This window comes from Protopterus annectens, chromosome 8.part0 (assembly GCF_019279795.1).
Source record: "Protopterus annectens isolate FY-2018-M chromosome 8.part0, PAN1.0, whole genome shotgun sequence".
Lineage (NCBI taxonomy): Eukaryota > Metazoa > Chordata > Ceratodontiformes > Protopteridae > Protopterus > Protopterus annectens.
In genome coordinates this window covers 1,165,380,967-1,165,403,477 of record NC_056741.1, presented here as the reverse complement: position 1 = coordinate 1,165,403,477, position 22,511 = coordinate 1,165,380,967, and the positions used below count along the sequence as shown (strand labels likewise).

Genomic DNA, 22,511 nt, shown 5'->3' with positions numbered 1-22,511 from the left:
TGGAATACATACATTCTTAAAACTGCAGTGCTGTATAATGATCTTAAGTTAGCAATGGCTACATTACGTATACACAGCATATACAAACTCTAGCAGCTTTCCTTTACTTATTACAGGTTCCCAGAAACAAAAGAATTGGATTATATGGGCAGAAGGATAGCTATGTGGCAGAAATTAACAGTTATAGAGTTCCCAATACAAAAAAAAGAGTAGCAGTTATGAATTCCACAAGGATCAATCCTGGAACCAGCACTCTTTGGCATCAATGTACTATGTATTATAAGGAGCATTAACATCACGGTCAACCCTATTTGTGGATGGCACAAAAACAGACAGTGGTGAATGAGGGAAGTCTTCAAAGGCACTTGCAGAGTCTGGCACAGGGGGCCAAGTGGCAGCTTAGTGCAAGGAAGTGTGAAGTATTTAACCTAGGCTTCAACAACCCTGAAGTGGAATAATAGCTTTAATAACTGACCTTAAAAAAGAACAAAGAAAGTAAGACCAAAGGGTTGTACCAACAGCAAAAAATGAAAACGGGAACAAACCAAGAAAGTCCAAGCCAAGACCAGTAATCCTCAGGAAGAAACAGATGCCAGGAATCTGGAATGCATTTATTTAAGAGGCTAACAAAAGGTGTAGGAGATTAAGCTAGTCAAAAGGATATAAAGGAAGCCAACCAAGGTAATGATGGGAATCGAGTGCATGGGGTATGAGCAGATATTAAGGAAGCTAAATCTTATCAGTAAAGACTAACTGAGAAAAGGGAGACATGACACTCTTACACAAATCAGGTAACAGCATGATGTGATACATTTTAAGAAGAAAGGCAAATGAGTGAAGAAATGGCACAACTACCACAGTGAGAATATGCAGTTTGATCTAGACATTAAAGTATTTTGTTTTCATTGAGATTGTTGGATAAATGAAACAGGCTACCTGATGGGCAGTGCACTTTAAGACCATAGAGTCCTTCACAAAGGACTAAAATGCATGTTGCACTAGGTGAGAGAGGACATAGCAAAAGAATGGCAACTGAAAGATATCAACTAAAAATAAGGAAGACAGGCAAATGTAACTTAAAAAGATATGCAGTGTAATTTAAACAGATATGCAATGTAATCTCATCTCCTTACTAAAAGTTGCTTACTGGTCTTGATGACCCCCAGCTAGTCAACAGTTTTCTACTTAACCTGTAGAAAACTGTCCACAGAGTTTAAGGATTCCTTGTCTAATTCAGCTTCAAGCATACGACAAGGTTATATGCCTCTGCTGCCCCTAACTGGAATGTAGCACTCCTTGGTAGGTAATGACTGCCTTGTCCCTTTTCTTCATGATTGCAGAGAAGTGAACACTAGATGCTCCTAGTGTTTTGCACATCGTACCAAAATTGTCAGTTGCCAAGCAACAGTAGTTACAATAAGCTGCATCAGCCTCTTCTATTAATTCTGCATATAACAGGAGAAGGGAACCGCCACCCCCCCCCCCCCCCATTTCCAATCTCTAAAAACTAGCAGCAGGGGAATAAAGGGGGGGGAAGCACCCCTCTATAACAAATCAATCTATCAAGGGAGACATTTCTCCACCTATTTATCAGACTGTATTTATTTATAAATCTAAATATAGCTACACTGCACTGCAAACACTTGCATAATATTAAATAAATGCAGGCATTTTTCAAACAAAAGTCAAAGCTAATTGCATAATCACATCACTAATAATTTGCTCTGTTTTTTTTTTTTTTTTTTTTTTTTTTTTGACTTTACTGTATCTTGTTAAAATCATAGTTCACATTCATGTATTTGACAAGTACATGTCTTCTGAACTTTAAGACTTGTTCCCCTGGCATAATCCCCTGAGGAAAGGTCTTTGACAGCGGAATATGCCCAGTCAATGAAATAAGCACACATTTGAAATGGTATAGTTTAACCAGACTAATATCCCTGACAAAAAAAGTGCTGGTGTGAATGACCTGAGACGTACCTCCCTGGACTACATGAAAAGAGACATAAAGGAGCTCTCTGAGCATGTAGCCCAGGCCGGTATGACCCTGACCATGAGTAGCATCTTACCCTCACCAAGAATGATGCCACAATATGAAGACAAGATGATCAATTTCAACAATTGGCTTAAGTACTGGTGTCATTAAAGGGGATCCAATACCTGTCAGCTTGGGATGATATACTCGACAAGCCACAATGCTTCGCTAGGGATGGCTTGCACCTGTCACCCCTGAGCTTTCGGATATTAGCAAAGGCTCTTGCTACCCCCATAGTGCCTTTTTTAGGCAAGGCTCAAAAGACAAACCCACCTCCATAGGTATCACAAGGGATAAGAAACTAAGAGTAATGCTACTCAATGCCAGAAGTCTAAACCTCAAGATGCACACACTCGAAACTCTCCTTAGCATGGAGAACATCGATATCTGTGCAGTAACAGAAACCTGGTTCAGGGCTCCCGAGAGCACCCCAGCACTACCAGGTTATACCTCATACCATGCTTTTCGGCCCCAAAACTTGGACCAAACCACAAAAGGAGGGAGAGTATCGATATTCATCAAAGATACCCACACCTCCAGGTTGGTGGCAAAGCACGAAGCATCAGAGACTATCCATGTGCAACTAACAGTGGGTAAAACTGCCTTCCAGTTTATAGCCTGCTACAGACCACCCTCCCAAACCCAGGAACCCCACTCGGCCTTCCTGAGAACAGTGGAAAACATGAAGGTCTCTCCAAACACCATTATATTGGGTGACTTCAACTACCCAAACATATACTGGGAGCATTACTCTAGCTCCAACACCCTAGCCCAAAGGTTCCTAGAATTTATAAACTCAAATGCTATGGAACAACTTGTTACCACTCCCACAAGAGGGGAAAACATACTGGACCTGATCATCACAAACATGGGGACTCTATGCTCCAAACCAGAAGTGTATCCCTCACTGGTAAGATCAGACCATAAACTAATCTCACTGAATATTCACATCCCGACCCCACCCCCTGCCCAGAAAACCACAGTAAAAAACTTCTCTAAAGCAAATTTCACACTCCTCAAAACCGAGGTGGAATCCTTCAAAGCCCCCGAGCCTGTGGAAAATACGGCCCAGACCGCAGAATCCTTTATAAACGCATTCTATGAACACCTTCAGGAATGCATGGATCATGCGATCCCAAATAAAACCAAGACCCAATCCTCCAAAGGCAGACGTCCTGTATGGTGGACCCCAGCCATAAACAAACTATACAATAGAAGGAGGAGGAAGCTACTAAATGATAGAGCAAAATCCCAAAAAGGGAAGGCATCACTGATCAGTATTAGCAAAAAACTACGGGCACTCATAAAATTGTCTAAGGCCAGCTTCGAGAGAAAAATTGCACAGGACACTAAGGATAATCACAAGGCTTTCTTTAGTTATGTTAGGAACCTGGGTGGTAATTCCCAGATATGCTCAGAATTAGTCCAAAATGGCAAAAAATACACTGAACCCACAGACATTGCCAACATCCTAGCTGACAGGTTCAGCGCAAACTTCTCCCCCCTCCCCACCAAAAAGGCAAATATCTATCCCAGGAGAGTGCTGCCCCCCTGACATCTCAGATGCTCAGGCAAGAGCCGCCCTCTCCAAAGCAAAAAACACAGCATCAATGGGACCAGACGGTGTCCCGGGCTGCGTCCTACATGAACTCCAAGAAGAGCTAAACCCAAACATAAAACTACTGTTCAATCTCAGCCTTACTACAGGATATGTGCCCAAAGAATGGCATACAGCAACAGTGGTCCCTCTCCATACAGGTGGTGCCTCAACGGATCCTGGAAACTGTGGTGCCTCAACGGATCCTGGAAACTATCGCCCCATAAGCCTGACTAGCTTGGTCTGCAAAGCTATGGAAAGGATCATCATGGACCTCATAAATAAAGATATTGGGGACCTACAGACACTGGATCCTACCCAGTTTGGCTTTGTTAAGGGCAGATCCTGCCTCTTAAACCTGGTTGATTTCTTTGAAACAGTCACCAAGGCCATTGACGAGGGGAAGGTGGTCCACACAGCCTACCTGGACCTCGCAAAAGCCTTCGATACAATACCCCACTCGGGCATTATAGATAAGCTCACCAGCTTAACTATAAACCCCTATGTCACTAGATGGATTGCAAACTGGCTAAAGGACAGAACCCACATGGTTAGAATTGCTGGAGCCATGTCAGACTCCAAACCAGTTACAAGTGGTGTCCCACAAGGCTCAGTCCTGGGTCCTCTCTTGTTCGGTATATATTTCTCGGAGGTACAGGCCAACATGAAAGGACTGTGGCTGACCAAGTTCGCAGATGACTGCAAACTGGGCGCCATAATCGACTCTCCAGCCGACACTAGCATCCTCCAAAAGGGCCTCATAGAAACAGACAACTGGTGTCAGAGCCATGGCCTCAAGCTAAATGCCAAAAAGTGTATAGTCATCCCCTTTGGCAAAAACAAAGTGCCCACAAATTACCACATAGGTGGTAATCCATTAAATACAGAAGAAGTAATTAGGGACCTGGGGACCCAAGTTGATAGCAATCTCTCATTTGACAACCACGTGGCCAAAGTGGTTTGAAAAACATTTTATATAGCCCACCTAATCATGAAGGGATTCACATCTAGATCAGGGGAGGTCATCGTGCCTCTTTTCTCATCCCTAATCAGGCCCATAATTGAGGACAATGCCCATTTTGGGATGTACCTTACCAGACACCTGCAGCAACTGGAAAGACCCCAAAAGTACCTCACCAAGAGGATCAAAGGGCTCAAACAGATGCCATATGCTGCCCGGTTAAAGAAACTCCAGCTCCACTCAGTGGCATACCGCCTGTTCAGAGGCGATCTGTGCCTGACGTATAAAGCCATGTCCAACCCGGAATTAATGGACATGCTGCACCTCAGAAAATCCAAATCCCATCGAGCTACGCCGAGAGACTTGAACCTCAGCACTGAAATAAATAGGACATGCTGGAGGGACAGATTCATAACCCAGAGGCTCCCTTCACTCTGGAATAAAATCCCAGTCCAGGTTAGGCAGAGTCCCTCATTGACTCTCTTCAAGAGGAATCTTGATGAGTGGATGGGAGATCGTAGGTTTACCCCGGGTATCACTTCTGTGTCACTGTTAGACAGAGGCACAGTATACTAACCTCGAAAAAGGGCATAGCAAAATAAATTTAAAATGGGTGGCGAAAGCCAAACACATTCTGGCTAGGCTTATAAATGCCCTAGGGCAGATAGCCTAGTATGAACCTATGAACCTATGAACATATTAATAGCCTAGACATGAAGCAATGGGAGTGACTGAATTCAATTTGGTGATGGATTCACAGCTGAATTCTAGAACCTTCTTGGGCCCTCTTCAGACTGAAATACTACCTGGAATAAATGCATGAGGAACAATAATATACAAGCAGCTAATCTCCTTAGACTCTACTCCACTAATAGCCTTATACCAGCTTACCTATATCTCCCCACTACACTATCTACTACTTCAGCTATATTATCCCCAGCCTTTAATTCCTGCATACACCTTTTACTTCGTCACCATGTTATTTCTCCATACGACTATTTGTCTACTCTGCCCCATACCCTTTCTCTATGTCTCAACTCAACTAACATCCTTAACTACTACTTTTAACATCCAAAAACACAACTCCTTTACTGCAATGCAATCTTCATCCCTCCCCAGCTACTCTAACATATCCTCAAGCCTGTACACACTTGACATATGCCTATATACCAAACTAAAACTGCTCCCTACCCATAAACATTCTCTCAATCATGCCTTCATCTCCAGTCACTCAAAAAGATATCTCCTATCTATTTGATACCTGTCCAAACAATCTAACCTAGCTCTTTCTGCAGACATCCATCCTAATCCAGGCACTACTCCCATGAATACTACCCCTCCAAACTCACATAAATCACTAAATACCATTACAGCCAAACTTCAAAGTATTAGAAACAAAATACCAGAATTCCATGCTTCACTGTCCCATAATAAACCAGACATACTACCTGCTTCGGAAACCATATATAAAGGATTCAGAAATCCTTCCCCAAGGTTATGCCTGCCTACGGGCTGACAGACCCCACAAAAAAGGTGGAGGCATTGCTATAATTTTCCCAACACTCTCACCATAGCCCCATACACTAAACCTATTTCTCAATTTGCAACTGCTGAACTACTTGTTTCATTTCTCAAACTTAATTCTAATTCTAAGTCTCTCTGTATAACCACAATATACATCCCCCCAGGCAACAATATTCCCCTTTTAGAAGACATTCTTGCCTGGATCTCAGGTAATATTAACAATGAAACAATCATCCTAGGGGATATAAACTGGTTAGACATCTCCATCCATTCTCCACCACCTAATATCAACCTGTGCAACTTTACACAAATGGCTACAGATATTAGACCCAACAAAAACAAAGACAGCAGCTCAGTTCTAGACCAGATAATAGTTTCCAACCCCAGCAAAGTGTCAATATAGCAGGTACTCTCGCCTGTAGTATTAGTGACCATCTTCCAGCTTACATAATTCGAAATACCAACCAAATACCTTCCCAATACCAATTTAAACAATCAAGAAATACAAGTAATTTTAACCCCACAATTTTTAATGAATCCCTACAAATGATAAATTGGAATACTCTACACTTCCTACCACTGCTGTCGAGTTCTTCAACTCCACCTTCCTAACTATCCTCAATAAAGTAGCCCCTGTTCAGCTAAAAAGAATCAAAATCAAGCATCCATCTTGAGCTTACTAGAACCACCAAGCAAAGTATGAATACCAGAGACAAAATATGGAAAAAAAAAATGGCAAAATCATCAAAATTTCAACCACCTCTTGCAATTCAGACAGCTCCATAACCAAGTAAAACACCTAATCATTAATGATAGAAAACAACACTAGTTAAACCTTCAAAACAATTACAAACAAAACCCTAAGAAGTTTTGGAAGTCCATTTCATCTCTAATTAACCCTGGTGCAATAAACAACCCACGCCCATTCCCCGAAACACCCGCCAGTGAAATAGCCACCCTCTTCAAGTCATACTTCATCAACACAATAACCAAACTCACCTCCACTTTCCCTCACGCTAACACTGCTACTAACCTTCATCTCCTTCCCCCAGGTAGCACCCCCCCAACTCAACTACCTTTTCTTTCGCCCCTATCCCCATCACCACCATAACAAAACTTCTCCTTAAACTGAAGCCTGGCTTCCTGTGCCCCTGACAACTTGCCTCCAGAATATCTCCAAATGGCAGCAAGATCAATTGTCTATCATATCAGTAGACTTCTCAATAGATCTCTCCAACAGTCTGACATTCCGACTATATGGAAAAAAGCATATGCTCTTCCACTCCACAAAGGAGGTAACAACATAGACATCTGTAACTTTAGGCCCATTGCAATTCTTTCCCCTCTCTCCAAAATCCTGGAGAAATGTATTCATTATCAACTTCTAAACCACTTACAGCTAAACAATCTCCTCTCTCAACTCAGCATGGCTTTAGACCTGGTTACAGCACCTCTACAGCCCTTATTTCCTTCATGGACACCATCAATCAAGCCAGAAACAAAGCAAAACAATAAAGCCCTGAGCAGGGCAAGCTTAGAAAATTCTGAAAAAAAACCCACGGACAGCTCAGCACACTTCAGTTCACTTTATTCCGCAGAAACACAGCACATTAACGCTCCACCATACGTTTTTGTTTTAAAAATCACTTCCTCAAACTACTAGTGCTTTTATACCATTCATTTAATTACACTGATTAGGTTAATGAATTAATTAAAAGGTTAATTTAGTTTAAAAACAAAAACTTTTTCTTGTTGTATCTCTCTGTGTTGCCACAATTAAAACACATTTAATATTATAATGTTTGATGAATAAATATGTATGAATAAAAATATGTTTTAAATACAAATCCTTAAAACATTTGACTACAAAGAATAAATTATAAAGTTAAACTACTGTTAGAAACACATTTAATAGGACTCAATGGTTAAAATTACCAACTTGAATATTTACTTTACATGAACTTGATGCTCTATCTAGTGGATAAATCATGAAATTACAGGTATTATAAAAACTGCATTGTAAGCCAAAGGCAAACCGTACAGCATCACTCAGTTAAAAGAATGTTAAAAACAGGAAAATATAAGGGAAAAAATAAATTCAATACCTTTGATAAATGAGTGTAACACTTGTGTTTATAGCATATTACAAACCCAACTTTTTAATAAAAATACAAATACAAAAAAGCTTAAAGACCAACTATAACTATTGGAAAACATGGGTAAAAACATGATAAAATTCAACATAAAGTGCAAATGCATATCACAGTTTTGCTGGTCTCAATTTTAATAATGGGGCTGTGGAGATATGTCCATTGAGACCCGTTGGCTTATTGGCCTCCAAAGTTATCTGCCACCATAATTCTCTGTACTCCAAACATTCCTTCCATAAACCCTCTCTGCCACTCTTTTCCACCCTTTCTATCAGAAAAAATGTATAATATGCATTTTCACAGCTTTGTTTGTGTTTGTACAACACATTAGTCTGTTTGTTTCTAGGTAATACATATGTTCGTATACCCTTCTCCTGAGCTTGCGCTCTGTCTTCCCTACATAGAATGCTTCACAGGTTTGACATTTTGTTAAATATATATGCCCAAAGGAGTCACAATTATTAAAATCCTTGCCTTCCAGGGTGATTCTCCTGCTTTCGAAATACACACTTTCTGCATTGCTAATGTATGCACACTGTTGACAATGTCCACATTTGAACGGTCCCTTCCTTTTTCTCAGTCTCTGAACTTCTTGGTTTGCACCATTTTCCAATAAAAGCTTCAAATTACTTGAATTCTTATAAACTACTCTTAGCTTTTCATTCTTTAGTTTAAGTCAGTAAATGCTAAAAATGTATTCCATTCCTTATCTATAGTTTGTTTTACCATTTTTGCACATGCATTATACTCCAAGATGAGTGCACTGCCAAAATTGTCATTTGCCTTTTTTACTGGGCCTACCATATCAAATACTGATAATCTTAATATTGGCTTAAAGTCATTTGGTCTCCTTTCTGTCTCTTCTGTCTCAATTTGGTCTATCATATCATCTGGGTATTTCCTCGTCCTAAACATTTTCCTGAGTAAACTTTTTTCCATTTCAAAGTCTTTGTCTCTGGACGTCATCTTGCAGGCCCTAATATATTGTCCTTTAACCATATTTTTCTTGGAGTACAAAGGGTGAGCACTTTCAAAGTGCAAATAAGAGTTAGAATAGGTACTCTTTCTATACACCCTGGAATGAAAACGTGAATTTTCCTTGTATATTTCTATATCCAAGTGCTCCAACTTCTCACAATTTATTCTGTAGGTAAATTCAAGAAAATTAGTACTGTTGTTAATATATTCAATAAATTTTCTATTTCTTCTTTTGGCCCTTCCCATAGGATACATATGTCATCCAGGAATCTTCTATAAAGTGACCAGTTGTTACTGTATATTGATTCGGTTACCATCTTCTCTTCCCATTTGGCGAAGACCAAATTGGCATAGGTGGGTGCACAAGCGGCACCCATCGCTACTTCTTTCTTCTGGTGAAATAATTCACCTTTGAAGTAAATGAAGTTGAACTTTAGAACCAAATCTATAAGCTTCATCACCACAGTACACTCATCATGGGTTAGTCTAATCCTCAAAAATTAGTTCTTCCAGGTATCTTAGTCCATCACTGTGGGGAATGTTTGAGAACAAATCTACAGCGTCAATTGTTAGGAAACATAAATTCTCATTATATAGATCATGATTAATCTCCTTAGAAGATCCCAAGAATCTCTCAAAATGTTGGTTCTATTAAGCCACAGTTACTTAAGCTTAACATCCACAAATTTGGCTAGGGGTAAAGGTTTGGAACCCTCAGGCGAAACTACTGGCCTCAAAGGGGGATCCATTCCGTTCTTATGAATTTTGGGAATCCCAAACATAGTAGGAATTTTAGGTTTGTCCACTTTTAAATATTCATATGTCTTCCTATCTAACAATCCATCTAAAAATAAATTTTCTATGGCCATATCTATCCTGTAACTAATATTTATTTCATTTTTTGAAACTGTGGAGTATTTATTAGGGTCTCTTAAGAGTTCATTCATTTTCCCCTCATAGTCAAAGCTATTCATCAATACTATTCCCCCACCATTGTCTGGAATCATAATTCTTAAGCCTGAATCCCCTCTTAATTCATCAAGGACACTGCTTTCAGCCTGGCTTAAGTTCCTTATACAGTGTACTTTCTCATACTTCTTTCTTATTTCATTCTCAAGTGTATTCTCTAGACTTTTTATCTGGGGGTGCAATGGGTGATTGCATGTACTTCTTTTTACCAGATCACCTGGTTCATAGTTTTTATTCTGATCAAATATAACCTGGAAGTTAATCTTCCTAGTAAAGGTTTTAACATCCATAATTGTTTTGGTTAAATCCCCCCTTCTACTAGGAATAAACTTGGTTCCCTTTGATAAGAGACTAAAATGTTCTTTGGTTAAGGGAATAGGACTAAAACTGTATATACTAAACTCTTCTAAAGTATATCTATAGGGGTTCATTTTGTCTTGCAGAATGGAATTGTTTTCCAAGTCAGGGAGGTTGGTACTGAGTTGCCCTAGTATCTCCCCCTCCCCCTTCTTGCTCCCCCCCGAAAATCTGTGCACCTATATTGTTGTTCATAACCCTCCCTATTCCTTAGTCTCTCTGACCTACGTAAGGGGGGGGGGGTATTCGGAGACATCATCTAAGTCTGTAACCTACTCACTAATTACTGCATTATCCTGGTTATCATCATCTGTTGTTCCTTCCATATTGTTGTTACCCCATGTCCTTCCCTTCTTCTTTGGGTATGGGTAACTTACCTTATTTTTATACTCATTAAGGTCCCCTTCTAGCTTTTTTATTTTTCTCTTAACTAAGTTATCACAATCATTACTTGCATCAATAAAAATATTGTCATATTTCATTCTTTCTTCAGGAATTGTAAAAAAATCAAGTCATCTTTAATGCATTCATTTAAAAATGTCAATCTCTTTGAACACTTCAGCTTTAATCCTAACATTTTTTCAATCATACATCTTAATATATCTAGCCAGCATCTGTTAAAAACTTCTAAAAGGTCATTGTGAAATATACTTCCCTCAACCACATATCTCCACAGTCCCATTATTAAAATTGAGAGCTGCAAAACTGTGATATGCATTTGCACTTTATGCTGAATTTTATCATGTTTTTACCCATGTTTTTTCTATTTGTACTTTTATTAAAAAGTTGGGTTTGTTGGTACTGAATTTATTTTTCCCTTATATTTTCCTGTTTTTAACATTCTTTTAACTGAATGATGCTATACAATTTGCCTTTGGCTTACAATGCAGTTTTTTATCATCATCATCCTTCGGCTGTTCCTGTTAGGGGTCACCACAGCAGATCATCTGTTTCCATTTCTTCCTGTCCTCTGCATCTTGCTCTGTCACACCAACCACCTGCATGTCCTCTCTCACCACATCCATAAATCTTATCTTAGGCCTTCCTCTTTTCCTGTTACCTGGTAGCTTTATCCTTAGCATCTTTTTTCCCAAAATACTCAGCATCCCTCCTCAGCACATGTCCAAACTAACGTAATTTTGCCTCTCTGGCTTTGTCTCCAAACCTTCCAACCTAAACTGACCCTCCAATATAATTATTCCTAATCCTGTCCACCCTCATCAAACCCAGTGCAAATTTTAACATCTTTAACTCTGCCACATCCAGCTCAAACTCCTGCCTTTTTGTCAATGCCAGTGTCTCCAACCCATATAACATAGCTGGTCTCATTACCCTCTTGCAGACCTTCCCTTTCACTCTTACTGGTACTCGTCTGTCACAAATTACTCCTGACACTCTTCTCCACCCACTCCACCCTGCCTGTACTCTCTTTCACACTCACCATTACTCTGAACTATTGATCCCAAGTATTTAAACTCATCCACCTTCGCCACCTCTACTCCTTGCATCCTCACCATTCCTCTATCCTCCCTCTCATTCACACACATATATTCTGTCTTAGTCCTGCTGACCTTCATTCCTTTTCTCTCTAGAGCATATCTCCATCTCTCCAGGGTCTCCTCCACCTGCTCCCTCCTCTCACTACAGATCACAATGTCATCTGAAAACATCATAGTCCACGGGGACTCCTGTCTGATCTCGTCTGTCAACCTGTCCATCACCATTGCAAATAAGAAAGGGTTCAGAGCTGATCATTGATGTAATCCCACCTCCACCTTAAATGCATCTGTCACTCCCACCGCAGACCTCACCGCTGTCACACTACCCTCGTACATATCCTGTACCACTCTTACATACATCTCTGACACTCCCGACTTCCTCATACAATACCACAACTCCTCTCTAGGCACCTTGCCATATGCTTTCTCTAAGTCTACAAAAACATAATGCAACTCCTTCTGACCTTCTCTGTACTTCTCTAGCAACACTCTCAAAGCAAACATCGCATCTGTAGTGCTCTTTCCCGGCATGAAACCATACTGCTGATCGCAGTTTTTTATAATACCTGTAATTTCACGATTTATCCACTAGATAGAGCATCAAGTTCGTTTAAAGTAAATATTCAAGTTGTAATTTTAACCACTGAGTCCTATTAAATGCATTTCTAACAGTATTTTAACTTTATAATTTATTATTTGTAGTCAAGTGCTTTAAGGATTTTTATTTAAAACATTTTTATTCATACATATTTATTCATCAAACATTGTAATATTAAATGTGTTTTAATTGTGGCAACACAGAGAAATACAACAAGAAACGTTTTTGGCTTTAAACTAAATTAACCTTTTAATTAATTCTTTAACCTAATCAATGTAATTAAGTGAATGGTATAAAAGCACCTTTAACCTAATCAATGTAATTAAGTGAATGGTATAAAAGCAATAGTAGTTTGAACAGCCCACATCTGAGGAAGTGATTTAAAATGAAAATGTATGGTGGAGCGTTAATGTGCTGTTTTTCTGTGGAAAAAAGTGAATCGAAGTGTGCTGAGCCATCCGTGGGTTTTTTTCACAATTTTTCTAAGCTTGCCCTGCTCAGGGCTTTATTGTTTTGCCTGAAAAGCTGCTTCATTTTGTGGATTACAAGTTTTATTTAGAAGCTGCTGTGAATTTTGTTTTTTCAAGCCAGAAACAATGGTAAATTTGCATCCTCCCTCTTTCTAGACCTATCAAAGGCCTTTGATAGGGTCTCTCACCCCCTAGCTCTCAACAAACTCTGCACCCTAGGTATCTCCCCAACAACTCTAAACTGGTTCACAAATTACGTGAGTGATAGAAAACAATCCACCAGATGGCACAACTCCTTCTCACCACTCTAACTCTACTACAGGAGTCCCCCAAGGTTCCATATCAGGTCCCCTTTTATTTAGTATTTTTATAAATGAGTTCCATACCCACTTCACACATGCATCTGTTGTCCAATATGCAGACGAGTTGACCATTATTTGCTCTGCTAAATCAACAACAGAACTTTTACAAATCTGCCACAATGCTTTCACCGCTACCAAAATCTGGATGGCTAATAATCATCTAGCTCTAAACCCAAATAAAACAAAAATGATAGAGTTTTCTTGGGAGTGAATACTATGTCAACAAGACAGACTTCACCATTCATTCTCAAAACAACAAAATTATAGAAGTTGTCTCCCACACTAAATTACTAGGGGTTATCATCAATGAAAACCAGACATTTGACCTCCACATCCATAATATCAAAAAAAAAAAAAACCTATAAGTTAGGTTCCCTCTACCGATAAAAATACTCTCAACTGCTCTACCAAAAGTACTCCTGACTTAACTTTCCTCTTTCCCTCACTACTCTATAGCACTCCTCTCCTAACCAATAGCAACTGCACGCTAAAAAAGTTGAGACTTGTTACAACAAAGTTGCCAAATCTGCAACCAACGCAAAAGTTTCTTACCATCATTGTATATCCTTAAAATCACTTAACTGACTCAAACTTCCCCATCATCTTACCTACTTACAGCTAATCACAGCTCACAAAATTATTTACAAACCCTCCGACTGCCCAGCCCTCTCTTCTATCCTCACCCACTACCACCCTAACAGGCCACCTAGATCTGAAAACCAACTACTACTACAGGTACATAAACCTAAACTCCCTGCCGGCAACACTTTGGAACTCTTTACCATCAGCTATCAGAGCCTGTAGTACAGTCATATCCTTCAAAAAATGATTATGATTACACCTCTCTTCCCCCTAGAAATGCACATGCTTCTATTCTCATTCTTCCATAACCTGAATGCCTACACTCTAAGATGACTCACACACTATCCTACACCTCTCCCCTCTTCAAACTCATTCATATTCACTACCAAAACAATCCTAGCTAAACTTTCACTCATCTGGCCGTCTTTTCTACTTCACCTCTCACTGCCCCCTCTTCCCATCCTTCTACTAACCAATCCCTTCAGATACCTTGTATGTACCACTTAATTATGTTTAATAACTCCATTACTCTTCTAGTTTTGTAACCTATACTATTTATGTTCAGCTATACTCATATGTACATATGATTTGTGTGACACCCTGATAATTATGGTACATTACTATGTATGCATTTTGCTTACTTGCTTGTATCTGGAAGCTGTTTTACATTGTATTTATTGTTTGTATGTTTATGTACTCTTATACTGTGGAGCTTTTCTACCCGGGCCTCCACAAATGTTTTTTTTTGGCCCATTGGACTTTCCCGGTAAATGCCAATAAATAATGTCAAATTACATCCATAATGAATGACACTACTCAGACCCAAAGTCCCTTACTACATGTATAATGCCCTGTTTAATGTATACCAACCCATGTCACATTTTAAACTAAAAACTGCCACAAAGCAATAAACAAATAATGAAAACAATCTTACATCTTTGTGATGTAGCTAAATGCCTTAAGACAGGTCATCAGGTGGCTAAAAGAACTCCTGACAAAACATACTTCTCAGTGATGGGCATGACAGCTGAAAAGATTCCATCCACTCATCACGTACACTCCCAAAACATCCAAACATCTAACTGCTACTCTATATTTCATAGACTATTTTCTTTCATCTCTTTCCTCCCAACAGATAACCTGCCATATGCACTTCTCAAACAGATGTCCTGTCATATGCACATGACAAGTCCCAACAATGACCAATTCCAGGACACCAAAAGACATGCTACTAAAATAGGGAGGCAGACTAGGGTACCAGAGAATGTGCCTACCCACAAATTTCTGTACAAAAGGTAATGGCAGCTTACAGGAGTGTCACTACTCAAAAGAAAAGGCCCTGCGTTAACGTGTTCAGAGAAGCCCTGCTGCTTCCTTTGGTCGCTGGACAGTATTTTCTTCTCTTTCCAGCCTTCTTCAATGCAGAAGCAGAATCGTGGTTTGGCAGACAAATACCTAGCCTTCAGAATGAGATTAATCAAGTTTGCATTTCAAAATACTCTAACTTTGAAAGAAAAATAAAACTTCAGAAATTAAACTCTTATATAAGACACTATAATGAAACACTGTGTCCTTACCTGCCTCCAAAAACACAGCTGAAAAATCTAAGGGCCAAAGTCGAAGGCAACCATCTTCTGATCCAGTTGCACAGAATGCAGACGAAATACTAATACTGTTGATAGCAATTCCAGTACCTTTAATAAATTAGATGGATTGCTTACTATACATTGCAACTCTGAGAATATGTCATCATAAAGAATACATACATATATACATTAAAAAATGGCACAAATTGATAAATCTAAATCAAATGACCTGAGGAGAAAAATCAAGACAAAACAGATATGTACTCATCACACTCAGCTGACTCTTGGGTGGGTTTCTTGAAATCTCATCTTTTGATACTCTCATTTCAGTACAACTCAGAAAACTCTTTAAAACTTGCCTTCAGGTCACACAAGCCTCTGTTGATGCATGTAATGCTGTCAAACACTGTACTAGAAGAGTGCTTTTAGCCATTATGCTCATCAGTTCAACCCATGCAGTGAGCATTCACAACTTGAAAGACACAAAAAACACAATAATATAAAATTATACACTTATGGTGGGGGGGGGGGGGGGAGTCACCCAAAGCAAAGGACACTCTCAGAGATAGCAGATATGATTTTTTTTTTAACTCATCTACAAGAACATCCTTGATGGGTCCTTGGCTGGTATTTCTTCTCAATCCATCAGAATTTGGATAATTTCCCCCTGTAACGTCCTGCATTTAGCAATATCTACACTAGAGTCCATACTGGTACACACTGATAGAACACACTGGCTAGAGATACACAAGATCCCCAAGACCATCCCTTTAACCCTCACACCACCAGCAAGCTGTAAAGCCACTCATCCATAGGGGGATGAAGGGATGATATCCTTGATCCAACAAGGAAAGCCCTCGCTACCTTATCAGTTGACTATCGAAACTTTCACATGTGAAGGACCCTGCAAAATGGGTCCTTAGCTGAGATCAATTGCAGGAAGTAAACATTCCTGCATAAAGAACTAGAAAATCAACATAATGAAGATGCTCAGAGAACTGAGCCCTGCAGTACTGATTTTCTACATGTGGCCTGAGTCTTCAAGCTGCAGTCAATACAGTTATGCTTGGTGGTGCGGACTGAAGACCAAGCAGTCACTTTGCAAATGTTTGCAACATAATCATTTAGAAAGAAGCAATGGAAGCAGCCACACTCTTTTGTATTGAACTTTGACCATTTTGCTAACTGCTTGATGGTTAGATTACCCAGTTACGATACTTAAAAAGTGTTTGCTTGGCAATTTTATGCCATTGTCTCTGGAAGCACGCAAAGTTCAGGTAATACCCTGAGCTGATGGACTTGCAGTTGCAAAACATGTAAACATACTGAGCATGGCGGTATATGGTAAAGCTCCCCCCGCTACGGGGAAGCTTTTCCACTTAGCAGACTAGAATGCTGCCTGGTAGCCTTACTGCTTTCAGCGCCTCTGCCAAAAGCAGTGACTCTAACACAAAAGCCAAACCCTGAAATGCTGCTGGCTTTAACTCCAACCACTGGAATCAATCTTGACTAGAAAAGGGAGAGTTTCTTATACAACCAGGGACCGAAAGGTCTCAATCCCCCCAGTCATCACAGAGTAATGAGAATTTGCATTCATCTTTCTTCTGTGGACTTTGCATTAAGATGTGGAATAAATAGGAATGCCAGGAAGAGCTATTGGAACCTCCCTTGTCAGAGTGGAACACACATCCATCATGATCTCCTCATTGTCCTACAATGAGCACAAGGAAGGTGTAGCACTGCATTCTCCCAAATGACAAACAAGTCAACCTCCAGATGCTCCACTTTGACTGAATCTACTTCTCTCTCCTTCCCTCCCACCTTCTCTAGTGGAAGCCAGAATGCTAGTTGTCAGGTGGCAAATGGTCCCAGCAAAGATAGCCCAGCTTGAAAAAAACCTTGAAGTCCCCCCAACACTAAACAAATCCGATGAGAAAGGGCACCTTGTAGGGTAAGGAAAGAGGGAAAGTGGTAACAAAAGGTGGCTGGTAACCACTTTTGTGTCACAATGGTAGCATATCCAGAATAGAGATGCATAGGGAAGAAGGGAACTACATCTGCAACAGTGAACACACTCAAACATCTACAGTTACGGCAAGTTCCTACACAAATGTACCATGTTTTTGTACTGCTTGCTGTTGCAGTAGTACCGACTCTTTGAATGACTCCCAAAGCTAACATAGTATGAGATCGCTGGCCCTATGATGAGGTCAGTTATAAAAGTCTTTCCAAGATGGCCATGACAAACCTATCCTTGGCTCCAGAGGCAATATCCAAGAGAAGTGCTTAGAAAAGTTGTGGGTAGATGACTAGACAGCTGTTTCTAAGATTACCTTGGCTCTGATCCTAAAAGGAAGGCTGCTGTTGCACTCTTGCCCTTGAAGTGTCTGGCCAGACATGATTTGAGCAATTTTGCTATGAAAGGCGTAACAAAATGAGATAATGTGCTAGCCATTTCAAGACGTTTAATTTAGATACAGGCCTGCCATCTCTGAGTTTTGCAAAGGCTATGATCAGCCGGTTTACTTTTCTCACTTTCTTCTCTTTTCCAGGTATAATCTTAGTTATCTATGAACATCCAGGGTATGCAGAATCACTTCACCCTTGTTGAGTGGGGTTTGCACCTGATCAATTTTCATCCCCATTGTAAGACAGACATTTCAGGCATTCAAATGGGAAGCTGCCTGAGTAACAGAAACTTCAGTCATACATTGGACATGAAAGCTGAACTTGTGCAAACAGTAACCCTGTTCTTGTGGAAGATGAACTGTTTGCACATTAAAGCTGTCAATTTAAAACTTCTTCTAGCTCAGATTAAGTCTCCTTTAAAAGACAATTTTCCATGTCAGGAATTTGAGAGTTAGTTGCAAATGCTAATTTTTCCAGTACATAATCTGGGTCACAGGAAGGACAGAGTGCCTTCCTGAGTGGTCTTAAGTGCAGAACCCCTTTAAGGAAATGTCATACTGGCAGTAAAGACTAAAGGGGTGGGAGATACAATGGAAGGCAAGTAAGTAGAGACAGCATTTTCATTTACTTTCAAAACAGGCATAAGGCAATACCAATTTCTAAAGGTCTAACAGGTAAGTGGGTATCACAGACACTGTTTAGTTTGGGTCTATGGCACCAAACAGAGAACCTTTTCCATTAACCAAGACATGATTTTCTTGAATATGGTTTTCTAGCTTCCCTCATCATTGTAAGCATTTCCTCAGTAAACGTATGAAGGGGGTGAGTGTTAAATCATCTGTGCTGTCGGTCTTCAGGCTGTGATGCATGATTGAATCTCTGTTCTAAGACAATTTCACATCCTGAGATAGTTGTAGAGGTTCCATCCTTTACATGTTGCCTCAGCCAGAAAAGATGCTATGAGAAGGTGCACAACCTCCTGCACCTTCAAAATTACCTGGAGGAACAAAGAAACAGGAGAAAAGACAATGGAATCACCCAGCTGATTCAGGTGGCATCTGTTGCTCAGTCCCTTGCAGTTAGCGCCACAGTGCAATATTTTCTTAGCTGCTTGTTTTCTGGAGAAGCAAAAAGGTCAGTTTCTGGTGCACCCTACCATGGGAACAAGTCCACAAATACATCCTTCCTTAGGATCAGCTGGTGAGGGAAGGCTTCTGTTCCGTCGGTGCATTCTCCTGGAATGGGATGCAAGATGCCCTGAGGACACACAAGGAAAGGGCGGATTCCCCTCAACTGTTGAAATACCAGCTGTGTCAGTTGTGAAGTTGTGCAGGGTCCCTTGGTTGCCATACCTGTCTTAACGCTTTTACAGCCAGGAATGAAGGCATCATCTCTTTGATGTTGATGAGGTCTCTCTCTCTGATTTATGTTCCAAGTGCCGTGAGTTCTTAGTTTCCCTTAATAAGCCTACAAGGCTACATCTGAGAAGTAAATAAGCTAATGTCTTCATATCAAAGTCTGGTCTGAAAGGGACACACTGACTAGATTTCACCTGTTCAATCCACCATAACTGCTCTTTATTGAGATATACCAGGAGAGGGATGGCTACTACAGGGAGTGGGGCATGATGGCACTATTTGTTCCACAATTGCTACAGCAGTTTTCCCATGTGAAATTTTGCTAAAGAGACCGTCAAGATTCGGGATTGTGGATGCTATATAGCCCATAGTCCTGAGGTATTCCCTGGCCATACTCTAACTCTGTTGTTGTATGGACTTGAAGAAAGAGGTTAGAAACTGGAATGGCTAAGTGTGGGGCATGCTTATGGTTTCATAAAGTCCAAGTAGCCAACAGCTTTACAGTGAGAAATACCACATATTATGTGAACAGTAAATATTCTTGTTCTTCTAAAGCAGTGGTTTACATGGCATTTTGCACTTCCTGCCCGTGCTTCTACGTTGGTAAAATGGAGAGAAAAGTCTGGCAGAGGATTTATGAACACGATTATGCTGTAAAGAAACAAAACTTAAATAATGCTTTGGCTAGGCACATTAATTGCAATACTGATCACAAATTCAGTTTTATGGCCATAGATTCAGTGTGTGTACAAGACAACAAGCCAGGGGGGGCTCCCTTTTAGAAATAAAAAGAACTAAAGTGGCAAAGAACACCTGCAGCAACTGGAAAGACCCCAAAAGTACCTCACCAAGAGGATCAAAGGGCTCAAACAGATGCCATATGCTGCCCGGTTAAAGAAACTCCAGCTCTACTCAGTGGCATACCGCCTGCTCAGAGGTGACCTGTGCCTGACGTATAAGGCCATGTCCAACCTGGAATTAAGGGACATGCTGCACCTCAAAAAATCCAAATCCCATCGAGCTACACGCTCGAGAGACTTGAACCTCAGCACTGAAATAAATAGGACATGCTGGAGGGACAGATTCATAACCCAGAGGCTCCCTTCACTCTGGAATAAAATCCCAGTCCAGGTTAGGCAGAGTCCCTCATTGACTCTTTTCAAGAGGAATCTTGATGAGTGGATGGGAGATCGTAGGTTTACCCCGGGTATCACTTCTGTGTCACTGTTAGACAGAGGCACAGTATACTAACCTCGAAAAAGGGCATAGCAAAATTAATTTAAAATGGGTGGCGAAAGCCAAACATACTCTGGCTAGGCTTATAAATGCCCTAGGGCAGATAGCCTAGTATGAACCTATGAACCTATAAAGCTGCCTACAGACGGATAGTTGGCCAGGACTGAATGAGCAGAGCTCCATTGCCCCAGTGTTGAAGTTGAAAGCTCTTGAAAGGAAAAGAGTTAAGATAGCAACATCTAAATAAATAAAATGTATTCCCTTTTATTGCCCCAGTGTTGAAGTTGAAAGCTCTTGAAAGGAAAAGAGTTAAGATAGCAACATCTAAATAAATAAAATGTATTCCCTTTTATTCACATTTTGATATATATATATATATATATATATATATATATATATATATATATATGTATGTATATATATATATATATATATGTATATTTTTTTAACACATTTTTAACTAAGTATTTTACATATATATGATATGTTTTATACATATATTTTTTCACATTTTTTACATATTTATTCACTAATTAACTTATTTAATATATATTTATATGCATTTATTTTTTACATATATAAAAAGAGTGCACATTTGATACTGGTGTAGTGACCTAAGCAATATGTCTTTAATCAGACATGAAGTCGTTCAGAGCTATGTATAGTTTGTTTTTATTGAGTATAAAACATATACTTTTTAGAAGTATATTATTACATAAAAATGTTCTAGTAGTGGTCTTTTACTGTACATATACACAAGTTAAGAATTCTATTTACAGTTCATTATTAGCTTGATAGCAATAGAGTGGCAGGCAGGTACTTTTTAGAATGTGTGTTTTATATTCATAAGATGAAGTATTTAAATGTTATTAATATTCATGAGTTGATTCACCAATCAGTGTCACAGGAAGTCTATATAGGAAGTGATTTAAAATTACCAACTGTCTAATGAAGTTTAACACATGGTTTAAACGAAAGCGCTAAATGATTTTTTTATTTTCAGCAAATAAAAGGACTTTATGTGACAATTCAACCTTCTGGGTTTGTCCCTTAACCTAGTTTGCTGCCAGTGGAGTCTGTGAACTGCTTTTGTTTCAGTTCTGAGTTTACATTGTGTCTTTTGCGTTTTTTAAATGTGAAGTTGTGCAGGGTCCCTTGGTTGCCATACCTGTCTTAATGCTTTTACAGCCGGGAAGGCATAATCTCTTTGATGTTGATGAAGTCTTTCTCTCTGATTTATGTTCCAACTGCCTTGATTTCTTAGTTTCCCTTAATAAGCCTACAAGGCTACATCTGAGAAGTAAATAAGCTAATGTCTTCATATCAAAGTCTGGTCTGAAAGGGACGCACTGACTAGATTTCACCTGTTCAATCCACTACAACAGCTCTTTATTGAGGCATACCAGGAGAGGGATGGCTACTACAGGGAGAGGGCATGATGGCACTATCTGTTCCACAATTGCTACAGCAGTTTTCCCATGTGAAATTTTGCTAACGAGACCATCAAGATTCAGGATTGTAGATGCTATACAGCCCATAATCCTGAGGTATTCTCTGGCCATACTCTAACTCCGTTGTTGTATGGACCTGAAGAAAGAGGTTAGAGGCTGGACTTCAGCTTATGGAGCAAATGTTACTTGAATGCTGGCAGTCAAGAGACTCCTGGGAACTGAACCCATTGGAACGGAGATAGTTATGTCTGATTCAGAGAGAGCAGCAGAGTCTGCAAGCAAGCTCAAATGAGCTGAAGGGTAGACTGCATCTCCCCATGTGTGAAGGCCTGCATGAAGCAGTTGTCCAAAGCCAGGGTAGATATGAATACTCTTGATTCTGCAATATG

The 22,511-nt window shown here is 39.9% G+C and overlaps 1 protein-coding gene across 1 annotated transcript in view; it reads right to left on the bottom strand.

Moving 5' to 3' along the window:
• Positions 1–22,511, bottom strand: part of WDR90 (WD repeat domain 90) — a 1,773,335-nt gene that overhangs the window by 964,950 nt on the left and 785,874 nt on the right. Inside the window, exon 18 of the mRNA XM_044079383.1 lies at positions 15,660–15,776. Coding sequence (XP_043935318.1) covers positions 15,660–15,776 — 117 coding nt within the window. The remainder of the gene's footprint in view (positions 1–15,659; positions 15,777–22,511) is intronic.